At 38.1% G+C, this 20,674-nt stretch overlaps 1 protein-coding gene across 5 annotated transcripts in view; it reads right to left on the bottom strand.

Moving 5' to 3' along the window:
- NNT (nicotinamide nucleotide transhydrogenase) overlaps nt 1–20,674 on the bottom strand; it is a 93,659-nt gene that overhangs the window by 20,917 nt on the left and 52,068 nt on the right. For all 5 annotated transcript variants that reach the window (XM_067730639.1, XM_067730637.1, XM_067730638.1 and 2 more), the window contains 7 exons: nt 20,061–20,206; nt 18,661–18,856; nt 15,599–15,832; nt 14,142–14,302; nt 12,792–12,971; nt 5,412–5,571; nt 3,207–3,288 (listed from right to left, as the gene is read on the bottom strand). In XM_067730639.1, coding sequence (XP_067586740.1) covers nt 3,207–3,288; nt 5,412–5,571; nt 12,792–12,971; nt 14,142–14,302; nt 15,599–15,832; nt 18,661–18,856; nt 20,061–20,206 — 1,159 coding nt within the window. The remainder of the gene's footprint in view (nt 1–3,206; nt 3,289–5,411; nt 5,572–12,791; nt 12,972–14,141; nt 14,303–15,598; nt 15,833–18,660; nt 18,857–20,060; nt 20,207–20,674) is intronic.

Raw genomic sequence — 20,674 nt, 5'->3', positions numbered from 1 at the left:
TCACATCGATCCAAAGACTGGGAAACAAAGAGAAAAAAATGTCTGTGCTCTTGTATCGTAAGATTTTTGTAATAAAATGCTTTCAGAGATCAAGCATAAATTAGGTGTTCTGGGTGCCCGGGAAGCAACAATATCCTGGCCACTAAAGAACAGCTAAGTCAGTGAACTTCCATGACATTCCGAAATGAGCTCTTGTCATGAAATGTCATGTGCTTCACTAGATAATCTCAACTCTCTGTGAGCATGTTAGGACTATGGCCAGAGTAAAGGAAAACAGGAGTGTCTCTAAATCAACCATGGGCCATGAAGCCAGACAGACTGTATGACAGATGCAATTTTTCTTGGCACCACTTGGGCATAACTAATTGATCGCAATCGTATGTCCACACTGGCACGTTTCCATGCGGAATGTGTGCTAATATGTCACCACATCTGGATGCTGGGCATGCTGGGGTCCGGAGGCACAAAGATCTACTAACAGCAGAGGCCCGGCAGCTGTGCTCAATGAACACCGTGGGAGCTCCACAGAGTGATGAAAGGACTAAATTACCACAAACTGTAAATACAGATTTATTTCATTAAAATACGAGGTAACCGCTGCAGCCATCTCTTGTTCAAACAGACATTTGCCTCTTAAGAAAAAGCTAACATCCATGTATATACACAGTCCTAACTTCATAAAGAAAATCTGCATCTCTCCTATGGAAAGATGACACAAATAAAGCAAAATCAACAAAGTTGCTATATTCCCTTTAAAAAAAAAAAAAAATCCCACACGGACACTAGGAAGGAAAAATATGATAATATACTCTCATCATGTTAGCAAGAATAGTTCTCTTCCATTTAATTCAAATGTGAGATTTACATAACTGATTACAAAGCCCATGTTGAAAATTCAACATATTATAGTCAAATAAAACCCTTGTACATATTAATATATATTTCATCTTTAATATGAAATAGATCAGTATAAATGGCTTACTCTTCCTAACTCACAAGTAGAGATTAGGCTGACCAATAATTTTATTCTGATCCTACATAATAAATTATTAATAAATTTATTATTCATAACTTATTTGAAAAATCGATGACGATTATATGAAACAAAAGCTCTCATGAAAAGCCTGATGCTCTGGCCACAGAATTACTTCAATAAAAAACAAATTATAACTGAGAAACTCTTCATATATGTTTAATTAAATATCTGCTATAAATCTTAAGTCAAATAATTACTTTTCCAATGCAGTGTGACAGAAATCCTCCTCTTAAAACAGCAGTTTATATTATGTCCTCATGGATAAAATTCAAATTTTAATCAGGTCAGAAACTAAAATTTCATTTGTCTTATCCCTTTTTTTTTCAGATGATTTTTTTCCTTCCCTCTTAATTCCTTTCCTTTCACATCCTGCCTTCCGTCAAGCTGCTCAACCTGCACCCACAACCTGGACTGACCAGTGGGTAATAAGAGAGGTATGTCAAATTAATCATTCCCCTCCCTAAGGATAACTAAGACATGAAAGCCATCTTTCTCTGTTTTATTATGATTGCCACTCATCTCCTAAACAGTTATGTGGTGATAGAAGGCATTACTAATACATTAGAATTTTTCACATGTGGATTGAATAAAGAGAAACAATTTCTTTTTAGGAAAATCATGAAAGATTCTGTAACACATCCTTTCCACTTGCAGGTCTGCAAATGCTTTAAGTGGCAAGACTACGACTAAAAGGGAAGCACTGTTTAACACCCTCTATGAAAACAGGAATAAGTTATGAAAATGAGACCTTTTATGTGAAAATTAGAAAACAAAGAGGATGCCTTTTCTCATTTTCTATCTTCAATTCATCTAAGATTTTACCAAACGTGGAAGCTGTCTACATCACAGAAACGATGGTCCTATCATGAAACAGTATCTTGATTCTGTGTATTTGAAAAGCACAGACTCACTATATAGGTCAAGAGCAAGAAAAGGACTGAAGAAGGAAAAAAAAGGGTGAGAAGAAAGGAAGAAATAAAATGTAGCTGACACTAAAATATTTTAGATAACCCTCTGATTTCATCATCTAAGTCTCTTTTACCGCTATTAACAGTTGGGACATTCAAGCTGAAGATTATAGGACTCTGCATCCAGTCTGGCACAGATAGTCTGACTAGTTCTAGGCACACTGTGGCTTATTTTCTTATCATCTGCCTCCAGACAAAAGTGTAAGATTGACAGCTCAAAGGAATTTTTATTAACAGACATTAACTGTTTTGTCAACATACATTAACATCCTGGTGAACAAACTAATTGTATTTAACAAGAGAGTTATCTTGCCGCTCTGACTTACGGTACCGTGTCAGTGAAACTGCTAGGGAATCCGTCTCCCCACGCAACACGAAGCAGCTATGCTCCAGGGACAACTCCAGACGGTCCCTTCTTCGCTGCTTCCTAACAGCGGAGTTCCAGAACGTGGATCCAAAGGTGCGCAGAACAGACGCAAAGTACTGCAAGGGTTCATCACCCCCCGCCCCATTTTTACACCCCACAAAACGCTTTATCCAAGGTCATGGGGAATAATCTAGAAATGCAGAGTCCTTGACTTTGCCATTCTGCTTAATATCCGCCCAAGAGCAGAGTCCAGTGCCCAAATGGCAAGTAGCAGGAACAGCTGCCATTCTAATTCACAATTCAAAAAGTGTATGGCTTTATTGATTACCTATTTTATATATAGGAAAAGAAATTTTTCTGCAGTCTTTTCCAGCCTGAGTGTGAGAGCTTTATCAGTCAACTATTAACCAGCCACAGTTTCACCACCGGGTCTCACCCTTCAGAGACCACTCGTTTGGGATGTTTTTCTTCAGTATAAACAACAGACACCAAAAAGACACAACTTGACGTGATTCAGATGCCTTGCTTGACCTCCTTCCCCAAATCAAACCACAGAGAAACCAGGTTTCTCTTTTTCCCTACTGATAACTATCCTGGAATTTAGTACAATAAAATTTCCTTTTCTAAAATGAGACTATATTTAGGTTCGAGGCTATCAGAGATAGCGACGACTAACAGGTAAGCCTAAGGCTAGAATAGAGTCTTTTACAACTTATAATAGTTTCTCTACCTAGTATTCACAGGTAAAACTCCACTTGAAGAAACAGTCACCGAAAGGAGGGAAAGGAGGTCATCTATTTTCCTTTCCTTTAACACACGAACTGCAAGAACTTACCTGACTTTTTTGCCCTGTTCAGAGAGCATCTTTACCAAATCAGCAATGGGGTACTGAGCTTTGGCTGCACAGAGACCGTAGCCTACAAGGAACATTAAGAACACAGAAGAATGCGGTTTTATTTCAGATTGTATGAACTACAATTTCTCTCTTGATTGAAACATATTTTTATGCCAAAAAGGGCAATCAGTTAACAGGACTAGAGGTGAAAACAAAAAACTTACAATACGGACTTTTAAATATATTGGCCTAAATTTCAAATTCAAATTCTCATGGTCCCTTCTCAGTCTCCTACAGTGTCTGACACTGCTAGGCACTTGCTCCCTACATCACATATCACACATCTCACATACACACTCACACACACACACACACACACACACACACACACACACACACGTGCACAGGCTCTCACTTGCTCTCACATAAACATTTTCAAACTGTCTCCCTACTTGGCTTTGATAACATTACAGTCCCCTGGTGCCCTTCCTGACTTTGTCACTACTCTTCCTCGATTTTCTTGAACAGATCTTCTCCTTCTGTGCCCTCGCCCTTAAATGATGAAGCTCCCCAGGGCTTTAACTTTGCACCTCATTCTCTCTGGAAAATCTCAGCCCATCCCATGGCTTCAACAACCACCTGACGGCTCCCAACTTGTCTCCAGGCTCACTGAGCTCGAGTTCAGCCTGTCCGCTGTCCCAGCTCCACCACCAACTTAACGTCTTCAAATAAGAACTTAAAACCTTCCCCCTCTGCCAAAAAATAAATAAATGAATAAAGTGTTCCGTATTTCTGATGGTCCTACAGGTATGACCGAAAATGTCAGTCATCTCCCTTCCCCTTGAACCCCTGTGCTCTGTCCCTCCTCTCTGTGCAATGAATCTCACATCTGTCCCCACTTTCCTACACTCATTTTTCCAAAGACCAAGTCTCTGCTCAAGGTACTCCCTCTGCCCCCGCCCAGTGCCATCCATCCTCTAGGGCCCCATACAAATCCTCACTTCCTAACAGTCCTTCTTAGGTTTCCCATGGTAGAAAAAGTGTCTATATCATCCAATTCAGCCCTATCATAACCCACCGTGCATTATTTATCTATCTCACTTCTCCACTAGATGGAAAATGCCGAAAGGGAAAAGAGTGCTGTCTCTTACTCTCCCCCTTCACACTCCAGCACAGCGTTTCTCAACAGGTAATGCCAAAGCACTCTGGCTGGGACAAGCCATGCTGCAGGAATGTCCCAGGCTTTACAGAATATTTAGTTTACCTGCTCCCACACACCAGCTGACAGTAGCAGCCCCGTCCTGGAGACAAACCAAAACCCCAAACCCACGTGTTTCAAACGCCCCTAGAAAATGATATTGCCCCCACTTGAGAAGGCTTGCACCTGAATATTCAATCCTGCTAAGGTTTGTCATTTATTTACATCTTAGTATATAACCAACCAGCAAACTACCCACATATCGAATCAATTGACTTTCTTTATAGAAAACTTCTATGATAGCATGATAGAGTTAAAAATCCTAATCTGGAATCAATGTATTGCCTGTAATAAATACAACGGCATTCTGCGATGAGTAAAGAAGTACTGGGCTAAACCTCAGAAAATGGGGAAACTGAGGCCTGAAGAGATTAACTGACTTGGTCCACATATGTCAATTGTCAGAGGCAAAATTAAAAACAGAAGTAAGGTGTTATGACTCCTAGATGAAGTCCTTTCTACTGGGCCTTGTTACCTCATCTTGTTGGAAACCACATGATTCTCAATGATTTTTTAAACATTTACTTTTGGAAAGAAAGATATTAACATTTACCAACCTTTACTGAGCGAGTCTAACAAGTAAGTTAGACACTTTCATATACTAATTTAATGCTGACATAGGCCCAAAATTTACCAATGAGAAAAAAAAATAACCAAGACTCAAAGATGATTTAAACATTTGTACAGAACCACAAAAAGACACAGGTAGAATCCACTACCTCAATTTATAGAATCTCTATGTGATTCCCAAGATATTAACCTAAGCCAAGAATTCTCAGGACTTTCCACTTAGTAATCACAGGGCTGCTTCTAAATTTCCATTAAGTTTTCAAAAGTGAAGACGTTCCACTTTGATTTTTTTCCCTATTACAAGAAATTACTTTAATGTAATCAATTACAACCGCTATTACAGGTTGTTTGTTTGCTTTGGGGTTTTGGTTTTTTACCTGGAGTAATAATAATGCTATTAGCTTCTCGAATCATGTCAATTGCATTGTCAAGGTTGATTTCTGTATGCGTGCCAGAAATTTCCATGGGTTTTCCACCAGCTGTTGAAGTGGTACCGTAGCCTCCAAGAATCACATTAGCCAGGGAGCGATTCATTGCCTGGAGAGTGAAATTGTAGCTGTGAGAGCTTAATCCACATAACTTTTGAAAATGGTATGAATCCTGTGTATATGGTATTCAGAATCATTTAAAGAGGCTTATTTGATCACCTAAAACATTTTAACCAAACCAATTTGATCTAGCTTCTGAAAATTATTTCAAAAATTTAAATGATAAGAAGACATCTGGGAAATCACATCATTTTTTTCTATAAAATCAAGTGTACACTGATATCTTTTCAGTCAAAATAAATTTTTAAAAATTTAATGGAAAATTACCAGTCATATTGACATAGATGTGAAAAACTCAGATCTAGTCATTATTATCTGTGTACTGATTGAGCAAGTTCCACCTCCATATTGACATGTATTTCACCAGAGTAAAAGAGAATAACAGCCATAAGAAATTTTACAAGGTGACCCTACAGATCGCAGGTGAATTCTGATACCAGCTGCAAGCTGTCAAAAGGCAACAGGGAGGAATCAAAGGACAGGGATCCCTATCATTTAGAAGTCTGCTGCCCTCTGTCATCAGGAAAAAAGGAAATGTGGGAGTTGATACTGTCTTATTTTCCAAATCAACTACAGCTCCATGAAGCAATAACAGAAGTGACTGGATTCATCATTAGCCTTCTAAAATATTTCACTTCCAAAAAAGGTAAATGAGTTAGTTTATACACTGCTTCGCTAAAATTTACACCCATCTTTTAACTAGAAAAATAATGTCAGGAAAAAGTAAGAGGAAGGCATTTATTGCATGCTCATTTACAATCATCCAACAAAGTACCATACAAACACCACGGCTGGAATATGTGACAATAACGGATCTGGTTTTGAAAACTGTTTGGAGATCTCTAGAGATGTGGTGGTTAAAAAAAAGACAGGAAGCTAGATGTTTTGAGTAATCAAAAACATTTTAAGGGGCTTCCCTGGTGGCGCAGTGGTTGAGAGTCCGCCTGCCGATGCAGGGGACGTGGGTTCGTGCCCTGATCCGGGAAGATCCCACGTGCCACGGAGCGGCTGGGCCCGTAAGCCATGGCCGCTGAGCCTGCGCGTCCGGAGCCTGTGCTCCGCAACGGGAGAGGCCACAACAGTGAGAGGCCCGCGTACCGAAAAAAAAAAAAAAAAAAAAAAAATTTTAAGAATTCAAATCACTGTGTGATCAAAGTAGTCATTCTAAATGATCATAGCTGAATGTATCACTTCATAAAGAATTCCAAAAAATTAAATCCTATTTTAAGGGTTGTAATAAACATATCATTGATCCATCAGTTATACTATTTTAAAGCTATATAAGTGTCAACCTATACTTTAAAAAAAAGACAACACTTTATTTTTAAAGAGCAAAAAGCACCTGGAGATTTTCAGTGATAAGGAACACATCAGAGAAAAAAAAACATAACCACTCATCCAAAGATAGGCAAGCCTGCTACCACCTTAGGAGAGAGAATTACATATACTGCAGAAGTGGGACAGAGGCAAAGGCAGGGAAGAAACGAGCAGAGAAGATGAGCAAAGGGCCACACTTGACTTATCATAAGTTTCAAAGATGTGGATCAAAATGTTGTCAGAGTTTTTTAAATTGTTCTTTTGACCTAACCCCATTTACCAGATATAACATTCACATTTCATAAAGCCCAGAGTCTGGTGGATTTGTCTAAGTTTCTTACATATAAAATAAAGTTCAGAATATATTTATGCATATTACTAACAGACAAGAGGGTCAGAGAAAAATTAAAGTGATGCTTTTAATTAAGTTCTTCATCTCAATCCAACGTGGAGTTTTAAATTCTTAACACAACCTCCTATACTTAAATCCAAGGTTGAATGAAAATCCAAATAGCCATACCTGACACTTCCCAAACATTCAACATTTGCTGATTTTGATAAATCTTTTCTAGTTTTAAATCACAGGATTCTGAAACAAAATTACCAGAAATACGTTCTACCAAATTCTTGCCCTTAAAAACTGATTCAAAGGCCAATTTCAGACACTGAGATATTTCTGCAATAGATTACTTTAAAAAAAAAAAAAAGTGAAATGTACAAAGAGGCTTCATCACCTGCATCACACAGTCCTGTATAAAGGGAGAGATGACAGAGGCACAGAATGTAGAAGAATATGACCACTTTAACTTGGCTTAAAAGGAACCCTCCTTTTCTTCCTATAAAACTGAATGGAGGAGAGGGAAAGAATTTCTGAGGACATTTTATTAATGTGTACCCACTTCTGATGGTATCTTACAAAGAGAAATTAGGAAACCACACAGTAGTTTAACAATCAAAGTCAACTTGTTAAATACATATCCACAATCATATCACCATTAAGCTAATTCCATGTGGTCTCTTAAAAACTAAACTAAATTAATTTTCATCTCTGAATTTACCAACGCAACATCACAGTTCCAACAAATGTTTAGGGTTTAGGGCTTTGTTTTGTTTCCTTCTTTTTTTTTTTTTTTTTTTTTTGCTTGCTTAAGTGATTAATGAGACTATCCTGTGACCACTGATCCACAGATTGAAGAGTTGCCAACTTCTAAGACAAAGTATTTGCAACACTGTCCAAGACTGTTCCTTTCAAGTTATTAAGTCCTGTAATGAAAATTGTATGCTACATTAAAGAGATCCTTAATTCACATAATTCCAAGCAAACTAAGAAATAAATATGAAAACAAAGGAAAGGTCATAATACAGACAAAGCAATAACAACATGTATACCATTGACTAGCATCTCTCATTTCAATGCTTTGTAGGTGCTAATTTGTTGATTGCAAGGCAAAAAAAAGTTATTTTTGGTTTGGCTTTGATCTACTTCATTCTGTTTTCTTTTCATTTGGAAACAAACAGCAAAGTGCAAAAATCAGAAAATTTGCTCGGAGAATGCCGCTGCATTTTTGTAAGCCTTCTATATCCCAGGCAATCTGGACACTATCTCAAGTAAATGGACTGCAAAATCATAAAGAGTTTAATGTCTATACGACATCTGGATAGAAAGCAAATCATTCATTTGAGCTGGCTGTTTGACACTGTCAACATTTTTCAGCTTTTATAATACTGGGTGTTGTGTAACCAAGCATTAGGCTCAGAGGATACCCAAAAGAATTCTTTGTCACAACAAAAATTCAATTTTCGGGATGCTGATTACACTTAGGGTGCATTCCATTCCCTCTCACATAATAAAACCACTCTGTGCTGGTTTGGACTTGCATGTTTCCTTCAATAAATAATAAAATAATGAAGGTAAACATACTAGTAATATTAATAGATGTTTGATATGTGGTAGTGCTTCTGCTACCATAACCTATCTGGAGAGGATTCCAAAACGTGAAATGAGCTAACAAATAGAATATTCATCTAATGTTCATTTAACAATTATTATATTCATTTGAATGTGCCAGGTGCTAGGGCAGGCTCCATAAACACAAAGGCGAATAATAAATGGTGTCTTAGGGCTTCTCTGGTGGCACAGTGGTTGAGAATCGCCTGCCAATGCAGGGGACATGGGTTCGAGCCCTGGTCCGGGAAGATCCCACATGCCGTGGAGCAACTAAGCCCGTGCGCCACAGCTACTGAGCCTGCGCTCTAGAGCCCGCGAGCCACAACTACTGAGCCCACGTGCTGCAACTACTGAAGCCCATGTGCCTAGAGCCTGTGCTCTGCAACAAGAGAAGCCACTGCAATGAGAAGCCTGTGCACCACAATGAAGAGTAGCTCCCCGATCGCCACAACTAGAGAAAGCCCACATGCAGCAATGAAGACCCAACGCAGCCAAAAAATAAAATAAAATAATAAATTTAAAAAGATAAAAAATAATAAATAAATAAATAAATAAATGGTGTATTAAAATATCTTGTAAAGTGAGAATAATATTTCCTACCTCCAGAATTAGTTTGGGGATCAAAAGAGTTAATATTTGTAAAGCACCCAGCATATTCTACTATGCCCAATTACGAGGAGCTATTTCACTTATATTATTATTATGAACCACTCTGAGCTGCTAAGCACAAGCCATGGAGAAAGTTTCTTATAATAAACAGTTTATTATAAGAAATAAACAATTTCTTATAATAAAGATAAGAGTCAATGAGTATTAATGTGAAAAGTCAGAGCAGGAAAACTTAGAAGAAAAGGAAATTTCTATCTTTGAAATTGAAAACCATGCAGGTGTGTTTTTGTTGTTGTCTTGTCTGTTTTGTAATAAGTCATAGGAGTAGAACATGAGCAGTAAAACAAGCACTCTGCACATCACACTGGTGGGAGCTTTGACTGCAGAGTCCTTTGGAGATCAATTTATCAATATCTACACCCAACAAAAAGATCTTATTCCGTTTAATCAAGTAATTGTACTTACAGAAATTTGACCTAAGAAAATAATAAACAAGACACAAGGAAGAATACTGCAGAAAAAAAAAGTTAAGAACAACTAATATCATGGACTTGGATAAATAAATTATGGTATATGTTTGTGATACAATAACATGTAGACACTAAAATTTATTGGTTAGAAAATTAAACGTTAACATAGAATGTATTTAAATATATACATATGAAAAAAGAAAAGAATTAGATATTAAGTGTTAACAGTTAAGTGGTAATGGCATTATAGATTATTTTATATCCTTATTTATCTTTTTCTATTTCCTTAATGAAAGATGTTTCATTAAACATCTTTTATTTTTGCAACTGAGTAATATTTTTTAAAAATTAAAGCTTCAACTGCTTTCAAATCCAAATTACTACAATTTACTATTACAAAAAACATATCTGACCCAGTGTGATACTTATGGTCACAGACAGCTATGAGACCTTGTTAGCCTTACATACAATATAGGAATAAAAAATATCTGAGGTATGCTGACAGTGGAATGGCATGCCTGAGGCAGTGGAAACAGAAAGAAAAGAAACAGAAGAACTAGAAAAAACAGATCAAGAAATATGAAAGAATGGATAAAAATTAAGAGAAATATGGTATAATTACAAAAGCACATGTAGAAAAGAGTACTTTCAACAAGTGCCTTTTATACCTTATTCTAGTTAATGCTACTGCAAAGGTTACTATAGTTACTATAATCAACAATAAAAGAAACTAAATAAAGAAGGGAAAGGAGAGGAAATAAAAGACACAGACAGAAATTTGGGAAATACTGTTGATAAATTTAAGAACCTAAAGAAAACCATTTAAGAGAAAAAGGATAAAGATAAGAAGGTACCCATGCTGACACTCCAAGAACAATATACAAGCCCCGACTTCCTCTCCCCATAAGTATGCCACTGGCCTTGTAAAAATACAAATACTCCCATTTAATTTTAAAATCAGTATTTGACAAACTGTTAAGTATTAATGACAATCTGCTGCCCCCTGCTGGTCACTGAAATTCACCAAATGAAGCAAAGTCAAACTAAGGGTTAAAAGTTCATTTTTAGAGAAAACTATTTCTAATACAACTGAATAAATTTTTCTCCTTCATAAACATTTGTTTTTAAAAACTCCACATCCTCGGGCTTACCTGGTGGGGCTGTGGTTGAGAGTCCACCTGCCAATGCAGGGGACAGGGGTTCGAGCCCTGGTCCAGGAAGATCCCACATGCCGCGGAGCAACTAAGCCCCTGCGCCACAGCTGCTGAGCCTGCGCTCTAGAGCCCGCGAGCCACAACTACTGAAGCCCATGCACCTAGAGCCCGTGCTCTGCAACGAGAAGCTACCGCAATGAGAAGCCCGCGCACCACAACGAGAAGCCCGCGCGCAGCAATGAAGACCCAAAGCAACCATAAATAAAAATAAATTAAAAAATAAATAAATGTATTTTTAAATAAATAAAAACTCCAAATCCTGACACTTTTCCAGTAGGAAACACCTGTCCAAACTCCTTGAACTTGGGGAATTTAATTTAAAACCTCTCAGCTTGTTTTGAACTTAGGCTTTCAAATTTTTGTTTTTTACAATATAGCCAAAGCAAACTAATTTTTTTATTATGAAAAGATAACTTCAGCATTCAATTTGCAATGAGATTTTTCAATTAAAGACGTAAGAGGAATTCTGAGTTGTAAAATAAGGTATTTTTATAATTGTAATAAAAGAATGAAGGTGAAGTTATTTTTCTGCCTGAGTTATTAATCAGCATAAAGTCACATTCTAACTTCACCCAGTTTCATGCTTGTCCTTTCACAGCCATTCAAAACAATTATTTAGAGAATAATAGCTATAATTTGAAAAAGTTTTTTAGTCAAAACTTTAATTATTTGCAGGATATCTTCTTGCCATTAAGAAGAGAATTAGAAACAAAAAGGAAGCTAGGAAGTATGTGTCTTGTTAATTTTTTTTCTAAATCATGCTGACCACAAAACTTCAAGATAGGCACTCTCACAGATGACGAGTGGGAGTGTAAATTGGAGCAAGCTTTCTGGAAACCACACAGCAGTAAGTAGGCAGAGCCCAAAAAACGAGCACACCCTTTCACTTCTAGGAATCATCCTAAGACAAAAATCAGAAGTGCCAAAATGTATTTAGGTACAAAGAGAAAGATAAATCAAACAACCTTAAAGTACAGCATTAGGGAAAATTAAATAAATCTTGAATATCCATATTCTAGATTAGTATGAAGACCCTTAAAATCATATTTAAAAAGCATTTTTAATGATAAGAAAGTGGTAAGACTATAATTTGGAAGATTAAAAAAATTCAACGTGGGCTTCCCTGGTGGCACAGTGGTTGAGAGTCCGCCTGCCGATGCAGGGGACACGGGTTCGTGCCCCAGTCCGGGAAGATCCCACATGCCGCGGAGCAGCTGGGCCCGTGAGCCATGGCCGCTGAGCCTGCGCGTCTGGAGCCTGTGCTCCGCAACGGGAGAGGCCACAACAGTGAGAGGCCCGCGGACCGGGGGGAAAAAAAAAAAATTCAACGTAAGACAGTGTACAATATGATCAGATAAGTAAACACACAGATATGTAATACACAAAGAAAAAGAATAGAAGGAAATAAAATCTTAAGTGTTTATCACCAGATGGAGGGGGTTAGAAGATTTTTATATTTAATTTTCCAAATTATCTACACTTGTGTACTTTAAAAGCAGTATGGCAAATGTATTCAAACGAAACACTCTGATATTTCTGCTGGAGAGAAAAAGAACCAACACAGTCATTTTTACTGCAAATAAAAGAAATGACAAACAGGTCCTCATTTTCAGAACAGCATTTCCTTTTCCTCCATTGGCTGTTTCCTTACCACACACATGATGTAGGACAGTATCGCACCGGAGGAGCCGATGAGCGCACCCACGATGGTCAGCAGACTGTTGTTGAGCAGGAAGCCCTCTGCACACAGGGCCCAGCCTGAATAGCTGTTCAGCACAGTGATGACCACGGGCATGTCAGCACCCCCAATGGCAGCCGTCAAAGTCACACCCTAGCAGAAAAACCAGAGTGGAACTCAAAATTCATGCAATGAAAAGAAACCTCTGACACTGAGCATCATGGCTCCTAATCATTCCGGTTTTCCAATTAATACATTTACATGTAAGTTCCACACCTGGTAATGACCGAGTGACCCCTGTCGGACCAACTCTCCTACAGATATAACAAGTGCAAACGCTGAACCACAACCCCTGTGCAAAAACAATCCCTAAATCCCTAAAAGGGAGTGATGAAGAGCAGGCAAAAACTGGAGAGGGGTCTACACTCGGAAAAAAGTAACAGCGCTGAGTAAATGTCACAGTGTTTATGACTTTAGCTGATGAGGAGGGTCCTGTTGGTGCCAAGTGAAGCAGCTAAAACTAAAATATAAGTCCAGTCTTACTAGCTTGAAAATCTGAGGATAGGGTTTACGGTGACTAAGCAATTACTGTATGTCTAACTTTGTGCTAAGCACTGTAGATGATTTAAAAATTTTTAAACATAAACCTTGTCTATAAAGTATATACTAAGAGTATACTAGACAAACATGAAGTAATCAGTGAATGGCACAGAGCTATACACTGCTCTATACACTGCTATAAATAGAATGCTAAACTGTGACATACAGACACCTAAAGAATACTGTAGGTATCCATATACTAAAGCAGTAACTAGAGAGGAAGAGGGGGGCCAACCTATCCTGAAAGGTTTCACTGAACTCCCTCACTGAACACACAGGGTTTATTAAAAGCATTTCATTTCACATGATTATTTAGTTTGGTATCAGAGCTTCCAACAAATGTGAGAGCAACTAACGGGCAGGGACTCTCCAACACTTATTTTATAGGGCTTGTCACACAGCACGCACCTAATGAACAGAAATGAAACCCCTGGCTTTTTAAATTCCCATTCACCAACACATTGATCCAGTGAAAAGACCCCAGAGCAAAAAAGATGTCACATGTGACAACTTTGACAGGAATTAGTAAGTGAAGAGAAAGAGTAATTTTCTCCTTACACTCTTCTATATTTTCCAGACTATCCAAAGATGAATACATAACAGCATTTTGAAACATTTTTATTCCATCAGGGGTCTTGAAGAGATAGAAATAAGATTAGACTGTAACCTAACAAAATACTTAGTTCCTCGCTAAGAATGTGCTTTCCATCTCTGACCTCTTACCATGACAGCAGACAGAGCTGACACAGAGCCCAGACAGGTAATGCCAGTGGTGAAGCTGGGGTCCATCATGAACGGGATGATTCCACCCACGCTAGCAGCCAGCAGGCCAGCATTGAGTAGGTGCCTTCCAGGGAGCAGGAGAGGGGCGGATTTCAGGATACCTAGGGCCAAGCATGTGGGAATCAGAACCTAGAACGTGTCACAAGAAACTCCCTCACACGCACACACTCTTAAGTGTGTGTCATTTAATCCTAAACCACCAAAATTTAACATTAGGATAAAAACATGCTACTTAAAATATCACTTTATATCACCAGCTACTGAAACATAAAAGTAAATTAGAGTTCTTACACATAAATATTAATGGAAGTAGGAAAAGTAGGGCTTGACTTAATTGTCCTTTACTTTGATCACACAACAATTTCCTTACTCTTTGTCATGGAATCATGAAAAGTGATTTTTTTTTCCCCCCGTATGACCAATACAGAAGTTAAGTGTGGTTTTATTTATTGAAAATGTCAAAACAGAGTCCTAGAACATTAGCCTTTCTGATTGTATCAACTGAGCCCAAGGGAGAAGGGTCCTTGTTTGCTAGTTGGTTCTAAAGACAAAGCATGTACTAACATCTTACTTATGGTACATCTTCTCCTTTTCTTAGCCCCTTTTTGTTTCTTTTGTAAAAGTTGCCACTGCTGTTTTATTTATTTTTTGGTTTATCTTCCTTTTGATTGTCTCCTCCCCAAGAATATAAGCTCCATAAAAAAATAAAATAATAAAGACAAAGCGTGAGACAATATCGTAGGCTTTAAGTTCTTTTGTGATTTTTAAGTTTCATGGAAGTTCCCCACTTAATTCTAATGACTTGATTACTGAGAGACAAGACCAGGTTTTTAAATGACAAACTAGTTTCTCTAGAGACTTGCTTTTTCATGAAAACACTGAAAGCAGCTATGTGAGGTTTTCCCCTCCACTTCTATTTTCATGATTGGCTTTAGCGGTAGCAAAAGCTGCCAGGCTAGCCCCCTAAAATGTGTATTTGTTTTAAAAGTAAGTACTGTATACTAATCACACAAATTTATTCAATAAGCCTCTCTCTATTCTGGAAAATGTATGAATCATTTCTGTGAATGTTACACCAGCATCTCTAACCAAGGATTATAAAGACGTTATTTTGTTCATACACATTATCAAAGGTCAACTAGTCCCTCTATGTGAATTTCTGTGCATTAGTTTCCTTCACTAGCTGTCTGCAGACAACATGGCTTCAAAGCTTTGTGAGATCTGTAAGGATCAATAAAGGGAAGCCATGTTTATGGAGGAAAAAAAACTTTCATAGTGTCATACAAATACTCTTCACCTAACAGGTTCCACTACTAAGCTATTTTCTGAAATTGAAATGGACCCCTAAACACCCTAAATAATAGATATTTACCTCTGTGTTATACTGAATCACTTACCCTGCAATTTTCCATAGGCAACAAGAGACCCACTAAACGTGACACCACCGATGTAAGTACCGAGGTAGGCCACGGTCTTGGTAAGATTAGCTGCTGCATCCGTAGCGAAATGTGGATATTCTACAATGTACTCAGCTATGCACGTAAGCACAGCTGCCAAGCCCACTAAACTGTGGAAAGCAGCAACTAACTGAGGTAAGTCAGAAATCTGGATGCGTTTCGCAATTGTCAGTCCTGTTGGAAAGTGAAAGTCAAAGAGAAATTAAAACTTGACAGACCTTTGAGAAACAACCCAATAAAGACCACACTTGAATATTACTCAGCCATAAAAAATCGGAAATCTTGACATGGATGGACCTTGAGGGCATTATGCTAAGTGAAGTAAGTCAGACAGAGAAAGACAAATACCATAGGATCTCACTTTTATGTGGAATCTGAAACAAACAAACAAACAAACAAAAAACCAAGCTCATAGATACAGAGAACAGATTGGTGGTTGCCAGAGGCGGGAGGTGGGATGGGGGGTGGGCAAAATGGGTGAAGGGGGTCAGAAGGTACAAACTTCCAGTAATAAAATAAATAGTCCTGGAGATGGAATGTACAGCATGGTGACTATAGTTAATAAAGCTGTACTGCATATTTGAAAGTTGCTAAGAGAGTAGATCTTAAAAGTTCTCATCACGGGCTTCCCTGGTGGCGCAGTGGTTGAGAGTCCGCCTGCCGATGCAGGGGACGCGGGTTCGTGCCCCAGTCCGGGAAGATCCCACATGCCACGGAGCGGCTGGGCCCGTGAGCCATGGCCGCTGAGCCTGCACGTCTGGAGCCTGTGCTCCGCAACGGGAGAGGCCACAGCAGTGAGAGGCCCGCGTACCGCAAAAAAAAAAAAAAAAAGTTCTCATCACAAGAAAAAAAATTTTAACTATGTACGGTGACGAATGTTAACTAGACTTATTGTGGTGATCACTTTGCAATCTATATATATAAATCTCAAAATTATTATGTACATCTAAAACTAGTATAATATTATATGTCAATTATACCTCAATTTAAAAAAAGGCCTCTTAAGGTTATTCATCATTGTCATTAATAAGTATTTATCTGCTTCCTGGCAAAATATTCTCTTACAGGGACTATTCCGGCAAGAACACTGGCTTAAATACCCTTTCAAATAGCAGGCTCTTTCAACACACCTCACCAATGCCCAACTCCAAAGAACCCAAACACACAGCATCAACGTTCCTTACAACCTTTGAACACTCTCCCGGACTAACGCTTCTTCAGATTACTTAAAGCTCCAACTAAACCCCTTAAAAACCCCCCACTGCATGAATAACCCAGGCTCTCCTCCCTATCAGCCAACATTTGCCCCTGAGCACACAAGGAACAGCTGGAATATGAAGAAGGTCTAGGTTTTCAGGTGAGTGGATGGGAGCCAAGTCCAAAGGTAATGAAATGCAAATATCTGAGTAGTAAACAACCAACTCAGGAGACTCTGAAGGAGTTGCCTGGCTACAGGTAGGGGGAATAGAAGGACTGGGGCTCACAACATTTGCAAAGGTCATGCCTAAAGGTTGTCCTGCCATGAACCTACAGCACAAGCATTTTGCTTCAAGTGCTTTTCCAGGGACTGTCAAGAAAGGATGCACAGCTTTCCCAGGTAAGTATAAAAGGAGATGTAAAGCTAATGCTGTGCTTGGTAAGTATTTAACCACCAGCCCCTCAGAATAAAAACATGCGTGTGTAAATACATACATGAGTTTTTACTCATAAAAATGTATGCAGCACACAATTTTTAAACAATAAAAATATATACAATACTCTTTACTGTAAGTTTCATATAACCAATTGACTCACAGAATGTTACCAAATTCTGGTATATGTAGCCAACCTAGTGTTTGCAACTGATGAATGAGTGTGGTTCCCACACGAATGTTGGTTGAGATTTTTGTTTACTCTAACAAGTAAGACGAGAGTGAAACAACGAGATGTATATAAGAACTTCACTCACTGTCAACCATGTGAGTGGCAATTTTGCTGAATCTGATAATAGTTTCCAAGTACTGGAAGAATATTTGCTCAATTTTTTTGTGCAATTCACAGTGTAATGACAAAACACACTTTTAAGTTTAAGCTTGCATTATTAAATTTTCTCCATCACCTTCCTAGGTATGGACAATGAACAAAACAATAAATGAAACACAGATTCACAGAATTTGTTGATTTCCATGGTGTAAATACAACTGCCATGGCTGCTCTCAAGCTACCAACATGATGTCATTAAATATGGTTCAGGAAGAGATGTACAGAAGCCCCATCATTACATAGTATTTCTACCACACAGACACAAGACACATGGATAATCTCAAAAGCAGAGATAATAAAAGCTAGTGAATTCATTAGAAAGTCATGAGTGTTTAGGATTATTACCTTTGTTTCTAATTTATTTAATTTTAAGTTTATATAATTTAATTTTTGATAATAGCTATGTTTAATAACCAGCTCGAAAGATTCTTGAAAATTTACCAACCAACCCCAGCACACCACCGAATAAGACTAAAAGAGTGTTTTTTCTGCTGGCACGTGTTTTTCACGTTTTTAACAGGTCTCTGAAGCAGAATCTTCTGCTGTTATTTATACCCAGCAGAATAAAAGATGAGCCTATAGATAGTACACATATAAGTATTCCAATTCCCTGTTCAATTATCAGCTAACTGGACAGAGTCAATAAAGGAAAACAAGAACTGAGCACAAGGCATTTCTCAGCCCACTCTTTTGACACAGTTGATATTACTCAGTGTTTTAAAATGTTTACTTCTGAATGAGAATTACACCAACTGTGATGACTTTTTGCCAAAAGAATATTTACTGAAGCAACTTCCATTAAGGCAATTTAATTCCTTCATCAATATGGGCCTCAAACAGAAATATGTATATTCAGAAACTGAAGTGCAATTAAAAAGTTCTTACTCCTAAAAAAGTATTCTTAAATCTCTGAGCCTAACTGCCGTCAGGTGTTCAAAGGGCATGGACTTACATAAAGGCAGAAACCCACAAATGCTTACCAATGGTACCGCCCAAAGCCATTGCTCCAGACATCTGAGCTAACAGTTCTGGGCACGGTTTTAGGCCTCCAAGGGTGGCTGCCAGGCCTCCAGCCACCCCAATCATGCCCAATGCATTGCCAAGACGCGCAGTTCCCTGGGTGGAAAGCCCGGCCAGGGCACCAACACAGCACAGGCCAGAGCCCAGGTACACAATCTTTTCAAAGGAAAGGGAAGAGAAAGAGAGAGATTATCAAAACCTTCAGTCTACTAGCTTAAGGAGAACTCCTCTTGAGGAAACATGATTCTCTAAGGACAATTTTAAATTCAGACAATAGAAGGACCAATAGAGCTCTCTTTTAAAATATTTCAATATATTTTCCTATCCATTAAGGATATTACCATATTAAATACTTTAAATTGTACTTGCAATTATACCATTTATGTACATTGGCTTCTTCTGGACTTGATAGCATACAAATGCATATAAAAGTACCTAAATTTAAATGGAGTTATTATGGGATCTAGACCTGACCTAATGCTATAAGTGAGCCATCCCCTGAGGTTGTAAGTGCCAGAGACCGTGCTGTATACTTTACTTATGCTGTAACTCAGTCTCATGAGAGTCACAGGAGGAAAGACTCTTCATCCTCATTTTATAAAAGAGAAAACCAGTGCTTAAAGAGGCCACATAATTTTTCTAAGGGCAAACGATCAGTAAATAGCAAATCTGGGATGCAGACATACGTCTCCCTGACTCACTGTTCTAACTCTTCTCAAAAAAGATTGTGTTCATTCAACAAATAGTACATGTTAGAAACAGCAGAAACCAAAGGAGACATGATTTTTCAGCTGTCAGAGAGGCTGAAATAGTCATTGAAAAGAAAGGTATGACTGAGTTTGGAACAAAGTTGAGTCTCTATTATAAATTATATTTAGACATGGAACTTTCAAAGTTCAACTTGATTATTTCTGTTTCTCTACACAGCATGCATTTTTCAATTAGCTTTTTTAAATGCACTGGCATAACATCTCCTGGATCCACAGGGGAAGAAAGTAAGTAGGAAAAGGACTAATGATATCTAATAATAAAAATTTTTTACTGATTATTTCATTGTATCCCTACAACAATCCAGCCAGATACATAAAAAGGGTACTAATAAACTTCTTGCCTCTTTTTACATGTGGAAAAACTTAGGGACAAACAGGTAAACCCATCCTTGCAGACTTGGCAGGCAAATCTGTCTCTAGAATCCAAGGTCCTGATTCTTAGAGGATGAGAATGCTCTATTTGACCAAGATGTTTCAAAAGTTACTGTCATATTTGCTTGATAGAATTTGAATTTTGGTAATGATAATGTTAGGTCTACTTGGGATGAAGACACAGTACAAAAGTAAAAGCTTTCAAAAGAGACTCTTACTTGTTCAATGTTATAACCACTGGAGAGGGCAGCTAAGTATCCTCCAACAAAGGTACCGGCAGGGAGCAGATACAGGTAATTGTGTTCTGGGGGGTCGGTGGGACGTTTGAACATGTCCAGCATTCTCTGAGTCACCAGAAAGCCACCTTATCAAAGTAAATATAAAACAGAAAGAGGTATCTCATTGAGCAACATAATTTTTAAAGGGCTACAAGTTTTCTATTTTAAGCACATCTTTATCATCTAGGAATAAATATCATTTTAAGTAACATTTCAGAACCTCGAAATTAGAAGTTATTCTATTATTCAAGCCAGTTACATTGAAGGGAGGAACCCTTAATACATTTAGGAAGAAAATTTGCTCTCAGAGTATAAAACCAACCATTTCTGCATGACTAACAATAAACAGCCATTCAAACAGCTCGGGAATGCAGAAGATCAAAGGCCAGGGTTTTTCTTCTAATAGGTTATTCTGTTTGTTAAACCCTATAATAAGCGATAAAAGAAAAACTACCGTATCAGCTGGCACCAGGTCTGTTTGGACACGTTAAAGAATTTATAGCTACAAAATATCATCGAATGAGTTTCATATACAAGTGATGTGCTAGGCTTTC

The sequence above is a fragment of the Pseudorca crassidens genome, chromosome 3 (assembly GCF_039906515.1).
Source record: "Pseudorca crassidens isolate mPseCra1 chromosome 3, mPseCra1.hap1, whole genome shotgun sequence".
Classification (NCBI taxonomy): domain Eukaryota; kingdom Metazoa; phylum Chordata; class Mammalia; order Artiodactyla; family Delphinidae; genus Pseudorca; species Pseudorca crassidens.
This window is presented reverse-complemented; position numbering and strand designations above follow the sequence as displayed.